The sequence below is a fragment of the Nicotiana tabacum genome, chromosome 2 (genome assembly GCF_000715075.1).
Source record: "Nicotiana tabacum cultivar K326 chromosome 2, ASM71507v2, whole genome shotgun sequence".
Classification (NCBI taxonomy): domain Eukaryota; kingdom Viridiplantae; phylum Streptophyta; class Magnoliopsida; order Solanales; family Solanaceae; genus Nicotiana; species Nicotiana tabacum.
In genome coordinates this window covers 127,554,826-127,570,993 of record NC_134081.1, presented here as the reverse complement: position 1 = coordinate 127,570,993, position 16,168 = coordinate 127,554,826, and the positions used below count along the sequence as shown (strand labels likewise).

The 16,168-nt window shown below is 37.0% G+C and overlaps 1 protein-coding gene across 7 annotated transcripts; it reads left to right on the top strand.

Moving 5' to 3' along the window:
• The first annotated feature begins 6,917 nt into the window (after positions 1 to 6,917).
• Positions 6,918 to 14,866, top strand: LOC107806857 (receptor-like serine/threonine-protein kinase ALE2). Of its 7 annotated transcripts, none has more exons than XM_016631129.2 (18): positions 6,919 to 7,557; positions 8,446 to 8,574; positions 8,659 to 8,931; positions 9,011 to 9,136; positions 9,245 to 9,319; positions 9,448 to 9,537; positions 9,912 to 10,001; positions 10,094 to 10,183; positions 10,603 to 10,716; positions 10,811 to 11,008; positions 11,097 to 11,186; positions 11,293 to 11,394; positions 11,516 to 11,617; positions 11,728 to 12,099; positions 12,187 to 12,480; positions 13,031 to 13,420; positions 13,510 to 13,753; positions 14,029 to 14,866. In XM_016631129.2, exons 1-18 carry the CDS (start codon positions 7,479 to 7,481, stop codon positions 14,708 to 14,710), a joined length of 3,540 nt encoding a protein of 1,179 aa, XP_016486615.2. In that variant the 5' UTR covers positions 6,919 to 7,478; the 3' UTR covers positions 14,711 to 14,866. The 7 variants fall into 7 exon arrangements, with proteins under 7 accessions (XP_016486616.2, XP_016486615.2, XP_016486614.2 ...); XM_016631128.2 differs by having other exon boundaries at positions 9,230 to 9,319; positions 13,040 to 13,420; XM_016631127.2 differs by having other exon boundaries at positions 9,230 to 9,319.
• The last annotated feature ends 1,302 nt before the right edge of the window (positions 14,867 to 16,168 follow it).

Below are 16,168 nucleotides of genomic sequence, written 5' to 3'. Positions count from 1 at the left end.
GCACCACATGAGTAATAATTATATGGCGGTGATTACCAAAGACAAATTTTTGTTTCTTTTAAACCTAACACATTGTGGATTTCCAACAGATATGTTAAGAACGAAGGAGGAAATACATGTGAGAAATAAAACAACCTACGCACTCACCCTCCCCACAAAACATTTTGGGGGGTGGGGGAGAGAGCTCCTAATAAGAGACAACGTGTACATCAGGAAACTATTATAGGCTTTGCACTGTGGACTTGTTCAGGAGCGGCGTTAAAGTTCTGATTACGGGTTACATTTGATAGCTTTAATCTAAAATTTGTATTTATCTTTAAAATTTTATTAAATATATTTAAATAATTAATAATTTAATAATTTTTAAAAGATTAAAATCTTAAATTTATAAACTTCAAATCATAATTACGGTTCTAAACTTATTCCACCAAAAGGTATTAATTAATGTAGCAGCCTAAATATGACGAGTTTATTTGGTGTGTCCACATACACAGCAGTGGTCCATTAGTGGATATTTAACTCACATGGTTTAGAAAATCACAAAGAAAAAAGAAAAAGATATATATATATATATATATATATATATATATATATTGATTTGGACTGCATCAAATTGAACTATATATTTAAAGATGTTGATAGTTTCTTGGAAAAGAGAAAAGAGAAAAAGAGAGGAGCTTTGAAAATTCTAATGCCAACCACCTTAATTCCAAAAGTGTTCGGACAGGGACTCTACACTTTGCTCAATTTTGCATTCTAAGGTTAAAAAAACAAAGACATCTTATCATCTTTTTGTTGTCCTTCTAGAATAACTGCACTAGTAAATCTAAGGGAGAAAAATGTGTGGCAAATTAATTCGTATAGTATTATCAAATGTAATCTTGATTAATTTTTCAATTAGCTTGAATCTTTTCTTTGGATAACCTATATCGTTGGCCTTTTAGATGTCTAGTCCAAGTACGTCTTTAAAAAAGAAATTTATCTTTCTAAGACTTGGTAGTTATTGTCAATTCTTAATAATTTTAATTTTTTGATGAAAAAAAATATATATAGCATAATACCAACATCCGATTGCGTTTTATTAACATTTTTCTTTAATGAGAGGAAAAGGCCAACAATATTATAAGTTTTACTATATATCTCGGTTTTCTATTTACTAAAATGTGAAGGTAGGAAAAACTAACTTGTTTGGCCTGCTAAACTTTTGGTTCACTCCCACTTTGAACCAAATAAAATAACTATGAAGTAAAAGATTAGGTTTGATTTCAAAGTATGCCAACCTTATCATGTAAGGCGCCATAGTTTAAGTGCTTGCTTGGTTTTGAAGCTCACAATTCACAAATAGGTTTAGTTAAATTTTAAAAATTGGCAGAGCTTCAATATGTTAATTAAAGACTAACCAAATATCCCTAGTGGTCAATAACTCTTTAGAGTTTAGGATTTAAAATTATAGGTCACGAGTTTGAACGGTGATAGCAGTCACTAATATTTATATTATGGTATATTGACTATATCGACTTCCTCGAATATTGCATAAAGACTGAAACTGTGTAGGAACTACTGTCTTTTTATTTAGTAACTTTTCAAAAGTAAATTTCTGGTGATTACAAGTTACAAATATTACATAGAAAGGTGGAAAATGTTTATGCAACTTTTCAAGGTACTAATGCTTAAGACCCACATAATCTTGTAATGCTTTTTTTAATTTAATCAAAGTCAATCACACCTTTAGAGGTTCCTCGTTCAACTACTAATACACATTTTAAACTCGCTTTATAAACTAGAAGCTATGAAAGAAATCCCTAAAAGATGAAATAATTAGCTTTTGCACATTTTTGTTTAAATCTAATCTTGCATTGGTGGGACCTCGTTCTACGCGATTATTTTATCGTGGACCACGTAATAATATTTAGGTAAAAGAAGACGGTGCTTTTAAGAAAAGAAACAAATAAATAAACTAGTACGTATTAAGCTGTAAAATGAGCCTCTAGTTGGTAATAGACATTGGGTTCTAGTTTTCTTGTGATCAACTTTTTTTGTAGTCATCGTTCGTTTGAAATTTAAGAAGTATAAATTATCCAAAAACAATTTTTGTCGCAACGCAATTATATTAAGATTTACTTAAGAAAATATTTTTTCAGTATTTTCAATCAACAATTAAACACTAAAAATAGTTGAAATTCATGTATTCAATTGAAACATATTTTTTATGAAATTATTATTTTTCGTATCAAACACACCTTTTAATGCATATTACTGTATTAGAGCATTTTTTGATTCAATGGGACATTAGTCTTGTTAGCAAGTTATGCTTCAATGATCAAAAGATTCATACAAGTGAAATTATTTACATTTTTTTTCTAATAAATTTAGCAGAGCCTGTCAACTTATTTGCTGTGGCAGTGTATTACTTATCACATATTCCTAAAAAATAACTGAATAAATGAATATAATAAATCATGATTTCCGAAAAAAGTAATTGAAGAGGAAAATATAGGAAGAGAGCAGCTTGGTGCACAAAGCATTTCGCGTTCACGCCGGAAGAATCGCACTCCAAGAGGGTGCGATGTAGGCAGCTTACCCTGATTTTACGGTTCGAACTCGTGACCTATATATCACACGGAGACAACTTGATCGATGCTCTAGGCTAACATTCAGGAAAATATAGGAACAACAACCAGTAAAATTCCACTAATGGGGTCTGGGGAGGGTAGCGTGTACGCAGACCTTACCCCTACCCCGAAGGAGTAGAGAGGCTGTTTCCGAAAGACCCTCGGCTCAAAAAAAATAAAAAGACAAAAGGACAAAAAGGGAGACAATATTAGTATCACAATAACAATCATAGGATAAATAGGAACACCATGAAATCCAGAAGAAAGATGCAAAGCAATGGGAGACAATATTAGTAAATATTAGTATCACCACAACGGTCATAAGAAAAATAGGAACACCATGAAATCTAGAAGAAAGATGCAAAGCAAAAGTGATAGCTAGTAAATAGGACATGCACTGAAAAGCGAAATAGTAAGCCACAACATTCCCACTAGCTATCTTAGACAAAAACCCTACATGGCTAGTCCCACCATGGTACGAAGTAAGGCACGACTCAACTACCTCCTAACCTACGACCCTAATACTCGACCTTCACATCTTCCTATCAAGTGTCATATCCTCAGAAATCTAGAGTTTCGCCATATCCTGCCTGATCACCTCTCCCCAATACTTCTTAGGCCGCCATCTACCTCTTCTCGTGCCCTCCGTAACCAGCTGATCACACCTCCGTACCGGAGCATCTGGGCTTCTCCTCTGAACATGTCTGAACCATCTAAGCCTCGCTTCCCGCATATTGTCATCAATGGGAGCAACATGCACCTTCTCCCGAATAGCATCATTCCTAATCTTATCTATTCTAGTGTGCCCGCACATCCACCGCAACATTCTCATTTTTGCTACTTTTATCTTCTGGATATGTGAGTTCTTAACGGGCCAACACTCAGCCCCATACATCATGGCCGGTCTAACCACCGCTTTATAAAACTTACCTTTGAGTATCGGTAGCACTCTCTTGTCACACAGGACTCCAGATGCTAACCTCCACTTCATCCATCCTACCCCAATACGGAGTGTGACATCCTCGTCGATCTTCTCTCCCCAATGGATAACCGAACCAAGGTACTTGAAGCTGCCTCTACTCGGGATGACCTGCGAATCAAGTATCACATCAACGCCCACTTCCCTTGGCTCAACGCTGAACTTACACTCCAGGTACTCCATCTTCGTCCTGCTCAGCTTGAAACCCTTAGACTCAAGAGTCTGTCTCCAAACCTCCAGCCTTTCGTTAACACCGGCTAGCGACTCATCAATCAGAACTATGTCATCGGTGAATAACATGCACCATGGCACATCCCCTTGAATATGGTGTGTTAACGCGTCCATCACCATGGAGAATAAGAACGGACTGAGCGCAAAACCTTGGTGTAACCCCATTACAACCGAAAAATGCTCAGAGTCGCCTCCTACTGTCCTAACCCGAGTCTTAGCCCCATCATTCATGTCCTTAATCGCCATAATATAGGGAACCGACCCACTTTTTGCCTCCAGGCATCTCCAGAGAATTTCTCTATAAACCTTGTCATACGCTTTCCCTAGGTCAATAAACACCATGTACAAATCCTTCTTCCTCTCTCTGTATAGTTCCACCAACCTTCTAACAAGGTGTATAGCTTCTGTAGTCGAACGATCCTGCATGAACCCGAACTGGTTGTCGGATACAGACACTGTCATCCTCACCCTCGCTTCAACCACCCTCTCCCACACTTTCATGGTATGACTCAGTAATTTGATACCCCTATAATTATTACAACTCTGGATATCACCCTTGTTCTTATACAATGGAACCACCGTACTCCACCTCCACTCATCCAGCATCCTTTTTCCCTTAAAAATAATATTAAACAACCTAGTCAACCACTCCAAACCTGCTCTCCCCACACACTTCCAAAATTCCACTGGAATCTCATCTGGCTCGGTAGCTCTGCCCCTACTCATCTTACGGGTAGCTCCCACGACCTCCTCAACCTCGATACGCATGCAGTACCCAAAGTCACGGTGACTCTCAGAATGCTCCAATTCATCTAGTACAATATCCCGATCCCCTTCTTCATTCAGAAGTTTATGAAAGTAAGTATGCCATCTCCTCTTAATCTAGGCATCTTCCATCAGTTCTCTACCATCTTCGTCCTTGATGCATCTCACTTGGTCCAAATCCCGAGCCTTCCTCTCTCTCAACTTGGCCAGCCGGAATAATTTCTTCTCCCCACCTTTTTTCCACAATACCTCGTACATACGACTAAGAAAATATAGGAAGAATTTTAAAAAATTTCCAAACAAAGGAATACAATTAATGTTTTACATGAAAATGCCTTCAAATCAGATGGCCCTCCCAATATTGGCAGTATATTTCTCTGCTGCTACACTACAATTATGGGAATGATTTTAAACGCCAATTTTAACATCACGTTGAAAAGACAAAAATGGCCTTAATTGAAAACTCATTGATAAGGGAATTACAAGGCTATGTATGTCTCTTTATCCTCTTGTAATTGCGAAAAATTGGACCTCCATTCTGAATCTTCAATGGGTCACTAAAATATAACACAATGCAAGTCAAAGCAAAATCACATTTATTTGTTGACCTCTTGCTTTGACTAATTGCTTGGCCATGATTTATTTAGCTCCTTAAATGGACATCCACTAGTGGCCATGTTTTTTTTTTATTCGTATCCGTGTTTATACCAAAATAAATCAATAAACAATATATATTTTTAATATAAATTTTTATTGTTTAAAACGATTAAGTGATAAATTTTCTTACTATAATAATTTGTAACTCCTATGGTTAAATTATTTGATTTGGAAACCAACATATTTGATCACCAAGCATAGTGTGACTATTGAGTGACAACCATGTCAAAGAAGTGAAAATTATAGGTGAAAAATTAAAAGCCAAATTGACAGAATGAAAACCACTAGTCACTTTAGATGTACCTTAGGGGAGGGTCCATTAATTTAGTTGGTTAATTAAAATGACAAAGTACAAGAAGGTGAGGTGTCAAATTGCAGTTGACACATGCCCCCACACCCCAACTCACAAATCCCACTTCTCTCGTGGCCAACATCAATTACCTAAATTCAGGATTGAAGTAAAATGAGTCAAACAGAGATAAATTTAAAAATAGCCAGATTTATAAGTGATAATTGAAAAATAGCTACAGTTTTAAAAGTAATCAAAATTTAGCTACTTTTCATGTAAAGATAAATTTGAACGAAAACACTATTCAAAATCCGAAAAAATATTCCAGCGTAATATACTAGAGTTCTAGTATAATATACCGGAACTCCAACATATTATACTGGAGTTCTAGTATAATATACGGTCCAGCATAATATGCTGGAAGTTCATACACAGGTGCTCCAATCTCCAGTATATTATGCTGGAACTTTCCGCGTGTTGGAGTTCCAGCATAATATACTGGAAGTTCATACACAGGTGCACCAATCTCCAGTATATTATGCTGGACCAGTCCGTGTTGCAGCAAAATAGTGACTATTTTTCAATGACTTTGCAAACGTTAACTATTTTTGAATTACCAATCCGAAAACTAGCTAGCCTGTGCTATTTTTACCATTAAACAAATCTCTAAAATTTCAGACCTTTACAACCCAAATAATAATTTAAAAAGTTGGTTCATTCTCAATCCAGGATGTAATCCAGAATGTAACTTTTGTCATCCTAAAAGAATACGTATATAATTAGATCATTTAAAATTTAGTTAAAAAAAAGTATTTACACTAAATAGATTGATTACATAGAAAATGTGATATGTAAATTTTTAAGAGTTTAAGTTATATATGTCATTGCAAAGAGTTTCTTACATTATCAGGTTATCCAAAGTATATTTATAAATAAATTTCCTTAAAATTTATGATTTGTAATCTTAAAATTAAGATATGTTACATGCTGACATGTAAGTCACCAAATAGAATAAAGTTTTTTTATACAAATAATATATATATATATATATATATAACTTAAACTTAATTTTTTATAAGTAGATAAATCTACTCTGATAACGTAAAAGATTTTACACTAAATGTATATAAGTTAAATTTCCCCATTAATACACCAACTCACTAAGTTAGTGATACTTTTTCTTGGTAAAAAAATAAGATGGAGAATCTAATGACTTTGCCTATGGGTCTATACACATGTAGCCAACCATTTGTGCTTTCTCCTATTTACACCCCAATAAAATAATAATAATAATATTAGTACTAGTTTCCACTTGTAATAAAAAAGAAACATTTTTTGGACAATCTCTCTCTTAAATTCTTCTAGGTAAGTGTATTTTCGAAAAGAACAAAGAATGATTTTTATAGTGTTCAATAAAAAAAAGAAAGGAGCTGGATATAATATGATGTAAAATTAGGCATCACAGTTCTCTTTGTCCTTTGTATTGGGGCGTCTGTTAAAAGGTGGCTGTTAGTTGTTACAGCAAAGAGTGTTTGTTGTGTTGTTTTTCGTTGAACATAAACTTAGCTGGTCGGTATTTAATACTCACTGTAATAGAGAAAGAAAAGAAAAAGAGTAGTTTAATTGCTCACATGGTAGCAGAAACGCTTGTGTATAGTATGCTAATCTCAAACTTGTGCCAAAAACAGAGCTTGTTATGCTCTGAGACAAAGCTGATTGCTTTTCTTACTTCTTTTGTTCATATCACCAAACCCATCTTTGGGCGTTTCAATAATCTCTATCTTCATTGCTTGCTTCTCAATTTTCCTCCTTTAATCTAATTATAACGTCCCCTTCTTGTTTTTGCTTCAAGTTTATCTAAAAGTTCCAATTCTTTTTGTACCAAAAAGATCATATTTTTCTCCTTTATGTTCTGATTTTGTACCTTCTTTAGTTAGTATATGGGATGGGTGGGGTGTGGCTGCAACTTCTTTGCTTGGTGCTGGAAGTCTGTGTCTTTGCTTTGGTTTTTCAGGGATCTGCAGGTAATTCTTCTTTTCTCAAGTTCTTGATTTGAGTATAGATTCATTCAAGTACCCAATTCTTTATCTTGACAAAATTTGTAGTGTATTTATGAGTTTTTTGCTCAGGAAATAATTTAGAGGAATTGGTCAGATAAATGTTCAGTCTTGGTATTGTTGATTTCTGGATTTGGTTGGAAAATACTCAGATATTATATTTTCTGAGGAATTTGATCAGACACTCTGAATTGAGAGTTTACATTCAGAATTTTGTGTAGTCTTCTTGTTATGCCTATAACTTTTCCCTTTAATTTAGTAGTGCCAAGCTGAAATTTTTAGCCTTTAGGTTCTCAAGCTTGCTTTTTGCATACAAGTGATTGAGCTAAGTTACTTTTAACTGTTCCATTGATTCACTGATTCCTTTTGGGTTTTAGAGGCCCTACTAATTTAATTGCAATTAAAGCTTGCTGTAAGATTCTAGCGTGTTAGTAGAGCTGGTTGCAAATTGATTATGCAACGGCTGTTCTTCCCCAAATCCCTTTTTTCTGATGGCGGAGAATGATGTGCGATCTTGTTGGAATGTATTGTCTTCTGGATTTTGTTCGCATGTAGGCCACTGCAAAAACTGATGAACAGTCCATGTTCCTCACCGTCCGCTTTAACACTCTAACGTTTAATGATTATAATTAATCTCTCTTTCTGCTGAAAAGTAAGGAAATGATTCTGTTACTATCTTTTTATCTGTCGTGGAGCTGTCGTTTCCACTCAGTTTTGTGATAATAGAGAATCTTTTCAATTGCATGAAACAGGATAACTACTGAGGTCTGGTAATGATGAACTGCTTATCATACATACTTTCTGCTATTAACTTCTTTATTCTTTTTCCTTATTTAAAAAAAAAAATCATTTTAGGTTTCAGTTTATCCCCCTCTCCGTCAGCTTCCTCTGCAATTCCTCCTATTGAAGAAGGAATACCCTCTTCCGTCTCTCATGGAAAGGCATTCAGAAGTAATGCACCTGCTCCTGCATTTGAACTAAATGGTCTGACCGCGATTCTTGGATATCAAATCTTTTAACCAAATTCAATGTTTTATGTTATGCATCTTAAGTTTGTTTTGACCTCAGGGACATCTTCTCCTCCTGCAAATGTGCTTCCACCGCTGACGTCTAACCCTGTTCCTCAACCGAAAGAAGCTCTCACACCATCTCTGCAACCAAGCGCTCCTACATTATTGCCACCACCCAGTTCAGCCCCTCCCGCAATGTCTTCAGCTCCACCACCAGTCGCTTCTCTACCAGATCCTCCAATTAGGTGGAATGATCCTGCTCCAGTTCTTCCACCAAGTGCTCCTAAGAGAGAGCGTGCTGAGCAGCCTGTTGCTGTGCCAAAAGCTCCAGGTACGCGGTTGACTCTGGTCATAATATTGACATGACTTAATTTCTGTTTTAATTGAATATTCTTTTTTATGGAGAGCAGCACCAGTTTCCTCACCTGGAAGGAAATCACCGGAGGATGCACCAACTAAAGTTCCACCGCTACCTGGATCTAAGCCACCCAGTGAGAGCAGGGCACCAGAGAGTCCTCTCTCCTCAATTGCCCCGGGTAATTTTGGCCGATGTGAATTTTGGTTTTGACACAGTATATTAAGATAGAAAATGATTGTTACATTATTTTTCTTTCTTTCATTGAATGTAGTCGTTAACATGCCAGCTCCAAGGGGAAAGCCGCACAATTCACTGCCCACCGTCCCAAGAAATCCAGAAGTTTCACCATCCATTCCACCAGGTATCCTTGCCTTTTTTCTAGAAGAAATTGTGACAATCCTGTTAGAATAAAGTTTTCAGTAAATTAGAGTTGATCATGGATGCCGTTAAATTTTTTACATTATTTTGTGTTGCTGCTATTTATCTCAGTCCTGAATGCGCCTGCTCCAAGGGGAAATCCAGAAAATCCACTGCCCACCCACCCAATCATTCCAGAAGTCTCACCATCTGTTCCACCAGGTATTCTTGCTATATTTATCTAGTGCTCCCTCGGTTTCATTTTATATTGTGGTGTTTGAATGGACATGGAGTTTAAGTAAGAAAACAAGGAAGGCTTTTGACGCATACCTAGAGTAGCCTTAGAATTTGTGGTCTTTATACATGTAATGACATTTCTATGGCTATAGGACCAAGTCACTAAGGGTAAAACGGGAAGTTCAAAGGTAAAGAGTCTTAATATAGAAACCTGTCATTCTTTTGAGAACAAACGAAGAAAGGAAGTGTGTCGTATAAAATGGAACAAAGGGAGTATGTAAGCAAAATAAAGAGTAAATTAAATGTAATCATGAAGGCATAAAGGCTTACATGATAGAGCCTTCTCTCATTGCATTCAGTCCTTAATGCGCCTTCTCCAAGGGGAAAGCCACAGAAACCGCTGCCCGTTCGCCCAACCAATCCAGAAGTTTCACCATCTATTCCACCAGGTATACTTACCCTCTTATATTTATTGTGTGATATTCATCTTAAATAAATTGTTGGTAAGCAAGATGTGATCATCCATGCCATGAATTTGCAGTGACAGTTGCACCACCACCAAGGAAGTTGCCTAACAATTCACCACCCAGCCATCCAAGAATTCCTCTAAAACCTCCATCCAGTTCACCAGGTGACATTTGGAAAATGTATTCAGTGCTTGCTAGTGTTGCTGATGCACATGCTCTCTTCATATTCCAACCAAATAGTTTGTGGCTTGATGCAATCAACACATATTGTTGGCAACTGTACATCAAGTAATAACCTCCTTGAGTAAAAAAACCAGATGAATATGAGAATCTTAACTAGAATTTTGCTTGCTTCCAAATTGCTAATGATTGCCAATATAGAACTAGGCGAAGAAAAATGAACTGATGCTTATTGAAAGTTTTCGTAGTTGAAACCGTCACTGCTCCTCTTTCTGGATTGTCCTTACCTGCAGAAAAACTCAAGAATGTGTTTTATTTTTTTCCCCATTTTCTGTTAAATAGCTACTTGTTCTCAAAGTAGTATTGACAGCATAGTTAATATGAGTCAGTGTTATTACTGTAGTTAAGCATGACATATCCCCTGTATCAATTCTGTGGCCAAGCAACCACCACAAAAGAGCAAGTGCTCCAGTTGCTGCACCTCCTAATGGAATTATCAGTCAGCATCCAGCAAAAGGTATGTGAATATTTTTCTTCTTTCTTTTTCTTATTGTCAGCAATGACGAGGAATGGCCAATTATGTCACTGAAGGATTTCTTCTCCTCTTGTAGCTCCTACTGAACACAAAGCCATGGGATCCTCTACTAATGCTCCTCATAAATTCTTTAATTCTCCCCCCAAGGAAAGATTATATCCTCCTTTATCTGCACCTTCAACCTCATTTCAGAGGGATCACCACCTAAAAGATAACATGACAGCAATCACTCCGTCATCTTATGAAGTTCATCCTCATCTTTCAACTGAACAAGGTTCTGTATCTTACCTGAGAAATATGTCAGTTGATATCCTCATTCTGATATATGCCACTGACAAAAATTCGGTCAATAATTAATGAAGGTCCATTGATACCTCCATCTCCTTCGTTTCACACAAAATCATATCCAAAGACTAACCTTAGGCACCAATCTCATTCACCGTTAACTGCAGGTTTGTGATCATTCTAGTCATCCTCAGTTAGCTACCCATTTGCCTCTCTACAAACAAAGGAGTTGCAAAAGAAAAAAAAATGATTCTGATAATTCCTACTTTACAGGATCATCGGTCCCGCCACTTCTTGCGCCTTTAACATCTCCAGAAAGCCATGATTCTCCTGCAATAGCACCCTCTCCGGATGCTTCATCTAGACCAACTAAAAGTAAGAGTATGTCATATTTTTCCTTTTCATGCAATCCATAATCAAGGCATTAACCTTACATTATATTTTTCATCCTATGCATAGTTGATGCTTATCTCTATATCATCTTTGCCATTGCAAGAGCCATTTCTTTCCCCTAAAATGTCTCCCGTTGGGTCTTCACCAAGGCATCCAAAGATACCGCATCCATTTCAAGCACTACCACCGCCACCTCCTAACGAAGGTAACTGTTATCTGTCTCAGATATCTCCTCTAAATGATATAGATCTTTTATGCACAAGTTGCCAGGTTTTGCCCCACTAACGATTTCAAACCATGATGTTGATGTTGCAGATTGCGCATCATTGGCTTGTGCGGAGCCTTTCACAAATGGTCCACCAAAAGCACCTTGTGTTTGTGTCTTGCCCATGCGAGTTGGACTACGCCTTAGTGTAGCACTTTACACCTTCTTCCCTTTGGTTTCGGAGCTGGCTACAGAAATCGCTGTTGGTGTATTTATAGATCCAAGTCAAGTCCGTATTATGGGAGCAAATTCAGCCAGCCAGTATCCAGAAAAGACCATTGTCCTTATTGATTTGGTACCCCTTGGAGAAAAATTTGATAACACTACAGCATTTCTGACATCTCAAAGATTCTGGCACAAACAAGTTCTTATAAAAGCTTCACTCTTTGGTGATTATGATGTATTGTATGTGCAATATCCAGGTACCGGAATCATCCCTAATGCATTCATGTCATCTTGATGCCACTTGCTATGTCCTGAGTACTTAAATAGAATTGTTATATGTACAGGTCTTCCTCCATCCCCTCCTTCAGCAGCTTCAGACATTGATACCATAGGTAGCCGACCATATCCTGGTGATAATAACGGAAGGACCATACATCCCCTTGGCGTTGATGTGAGCGGGCAACGGCACAAAAGTGGGCCAAATCGGAGTGTCATAGCAGTAATTGTATTGTCAGCCTCTGTCGCAGTTATTTTATGCTGTGCCGCGGCATGGGTTTTGCTTTTCAGACATAGAGATCGCGGATGTCAGTCAGACCCAACTCCGCCAACTACATTACCGTCCCTTGCAAAGTCATCAGGTTAAATCCTTCTCTTTACATGTATATGATATAGTGCAATCTGGTTTGCCTAGTGTTCTTATCCTGTCATAAGTTCTCTTAATTCGTGCCGAAAAAGAAATTCAAACAGTGAAATTCAGAAGTCTAACCTCCCTTATCATCATGCCTTTGTAGCATTCCAGGTAAATACTATATTAGGGGAAATTAAAATCATGTTGTAGTTTTGAATATGCTATGTGTTGCTCAATGCAGTTTCTTTTACTTCTTATCCTGAGCATACAATGGAATGAATGTCCAAATATATGAAATGGCATATAGAACAAGTTAACTGGTTAATTCTTAATGATAATATGGTGAATCATCCAATGTCTTTTGACTGGAATATCTTGAAGTGTCAACTCTTAATGGGATGCCTTAGGGAACCTTTAAGCTTCACAATTTTATCATGTGAACCAAGCACATCAATTGAGTAGTTAATATGCATTTAAAATGTGGACAAATTTGTGGTTCTCATGAGTCTTGTGTAATAAAGACCTACAGAATTAGTTTCTGATCTTTATGCATACTGTAGGGATTGCAGCCTCCATGATTGGGAGCAGGCCGAACTCTCCTTCATTATCCTTTAGTTCTAGCTTTGCTGCTTATACTGGTTCAGCTAGAACATTCAGCTCAACTGAAATTGAGAGAGCAACTGACAACTTCAATGAAGCAAGAGTACTAGGTGAAGGGGGATTTGGTCGTGTTTATAGTGGTGTGCTTGATGATGGGATGAAAGTGGCAGTGAAAATCCTCAAGAGAGACGACCAGCAGGGTGGTCGTGAATTTTTGGCTGAAGTAGAGATGCTGAGCCGCCTCCATCATCGGAACTTGGTCAAGCTGATAGGCATATGTATTGAGGAGCGCAGTCGCTGTTTAGTTTATGAGCTCATGCCAAATGGCAGCGTGGAATCTCACCTTCATGGTAATATTCAATTTGGGTCCCTCCTAACTTTTTGGGTGAAGCCATGTAGTATTTAGATTTCAGACTGGCTAAAACTGTCTGTTTTTCAGGTGTTGACAAGGAAATTTCTCCACTTGATTGGCATGACCGAATGAAAATAGCACTTGGTGCTGCCCGAGGCCTGGCCTATTTGCATGAAGATTCCAGTCCCCGTGTCATACACAGGGATTTTAAATCTAGCAACATCTTACTGGAACATGATTTCACCCCAAAAGTGTCTGATTTTGGTTTGGCTAGAGCTGCATTAGATGAAGAAAACAGACACATATCCACTCGAGTCATGGGAACTTTTGGGTAAAATATTCGCTGACTTAAATTCTTATTTTCATTAGGCCAGTCGTCTCGCCATTCTTTTTATTCGAAGGCCTGAAGCATTGAGCAGCTCAGCTGCTTCATGCTGGTTTGCTTGCCTGCAGTATAATTTTTGTAAATGCCTTATTTGTTTTTTTCCCTGAATATGGGTTAATACATAGTAGATGACATTGAAATTTGACTATAAGTAAACCTCTACCATCTGTGTTAACAATTGATTCTTCAGATGTACATTTCTGACTTTGTTATTATACCAGGTATGTAGCTCCAGAATATGCTATGACGGGGCATCTCCTTGTAAAGAGTGATGTTTACAGCTATGGGGTTGTCCTACTTGAGCTGCTAACCGGAAGAAAGCCGGTGGATATGTCCCAACCACCTGGTCAAGAGAATTTAGTGGCTTGGGCACGCCCACTCCTAACGAGTGAAGGTGGTCTGGAGTTGATTGTGGACTCTACTTTGGAGCCTGATTTCCCTTTTGATGACATTGTAAAAGTAGCTGCTATTGCCTCTATGTGTGTTCAACCAGAGGTATCGCACAGGCCTTTCATGGGTGAGGTCGTCCAGGCTTTGAAGTTGGTGTGTAGCGAAGGTGAACAGACAAAAGAATTCGTGTCTCGAAGTTGTAGCCGAGATGATCTATCTATTGACATGGACGCTAGGATGAGTACAGCTTCGGGCCAACTTTTGAACCCTCGATCCCCCGTGTCTAACTCCGACAGTGAGCTGGATGTTGAGAGGGGACTCTCAATGTCCGATTTACTGAGTCCATTAGCAAGATTTGGAAAGAAAGATTCCAGTCCATTTAGGAGGTACTCAAGCTCAGGTCCTTTCAGAACAGGAAAAACCAGGAGGCTATGGCAAAAAATGAGACGATTATCTGCAGGTAGTGTAAGCGAGCATGGGATGATGTTTGGGTTGCAGCCTGGATCCCACTAATCGTTGTTGAAGTTTCTGTCTTTCGTTTTGATAAAAATTTTGCTGAGAAATGTCAATGTCTTTCACCATCCATGCCAGATGGTGAAATTGTACAGCACCTTCTTGACCAAGATATAGAATGAGGAAGCAAACCCAGCATACTTGAGTTATTGTGAATGCAATCGCATAATCCATGAGTATGATAAGCCCTCCGCTAAAAACTAAAAGCTTTGCACGGGCCCAACAATTTCAATTTTGATATAATCGGTTTGAATGTGGGATATTTGTGCATTCCCTAATCGCTAACGGTCATCCGATACAAGGGATAAAGATAATAATTTCGGATAGAGTTTGTGATTGTATGAACTCATGTTTAGTTTTAGGTATTAGCTAATTATAGGATAAATTTTACACTAAAATAGTGAGTTTAACTATCATATATAGAAGGCGGGATAGCTAATCCCATGAGATGGGATATACTTGTTTATTCCACCATTGTACCAAACAACTCATAATGATAATACATTTTGCTATTGTCTTTGTCTAGAAGAGCTTGTTTTATTTCTTCCAATTTCGAGCAAAAGTTTACGGTTAATGCACTTAGTAGGAACTTAAACTTCAGTAGCTTTGTTCTAGATCAGTAAGAATAATCACGAAAGCATCCTTTTTCTCCCAGTTGTTCCTCTCTTATTTAATTTAGTTTTTGTTGCTCCTCCTTTTGTTCTTCCAACGTCCTCCTCCTTTTCTACTTTTGTTTTTCTCCTTTCTTTTCAACTTCTCCCTTTTCTTTTCCAAGGACCCTTCCATTTAACAACTTAACATAAACATAACGGGAGATATTTTTTTCACTTTACGCTTTCATATTCTTTGAAGAATGGAAGCTACGAAATTGCCTCTTTGCTTAGTTTAATTGAAACTTTTCTAACTAAATATACATTGTGACAAATTTCAAGACCCAAATAGAGCTTAACCATTATATATTGAACAACCAAATATATGAAGAAAGTTTCTTTTTGTCTTTTATTTAAGTTTTGAAATGTTATTCCAAAATTTCTTCAAATCCAAACTAAAATCTAAATTGATTCAACTATCCTTTCTAGAGTAATCAAATCTTGCTTAAATCTTTCTTCGCCAAAAATATTCGACATTTAAGAAACTTCAAAAGTGTAATAAGCTACAATTTGCTTTGCATAAATAAATTAATAAGTAATGAACTCAACTAAATGTAAACATAACCTCGACAATTCAAAAATCAGATTCTAATATCAAAATGCTTGTAAATTTTCTTACAAAATAAGATCATATAAAAGGCATTGAAAAGTTTAACATACATAAATTTATTATTAAATATAAGAATAAATTTATGAGTTGATCTTAACGAAAGGAATGATGATTTATATCGTCGACTCCAACTTGTTTGGAACTGAGACGTAGTTGTTGTTGTAAACTATTTTTATTCTTTAAAGTGCATGTTATGAA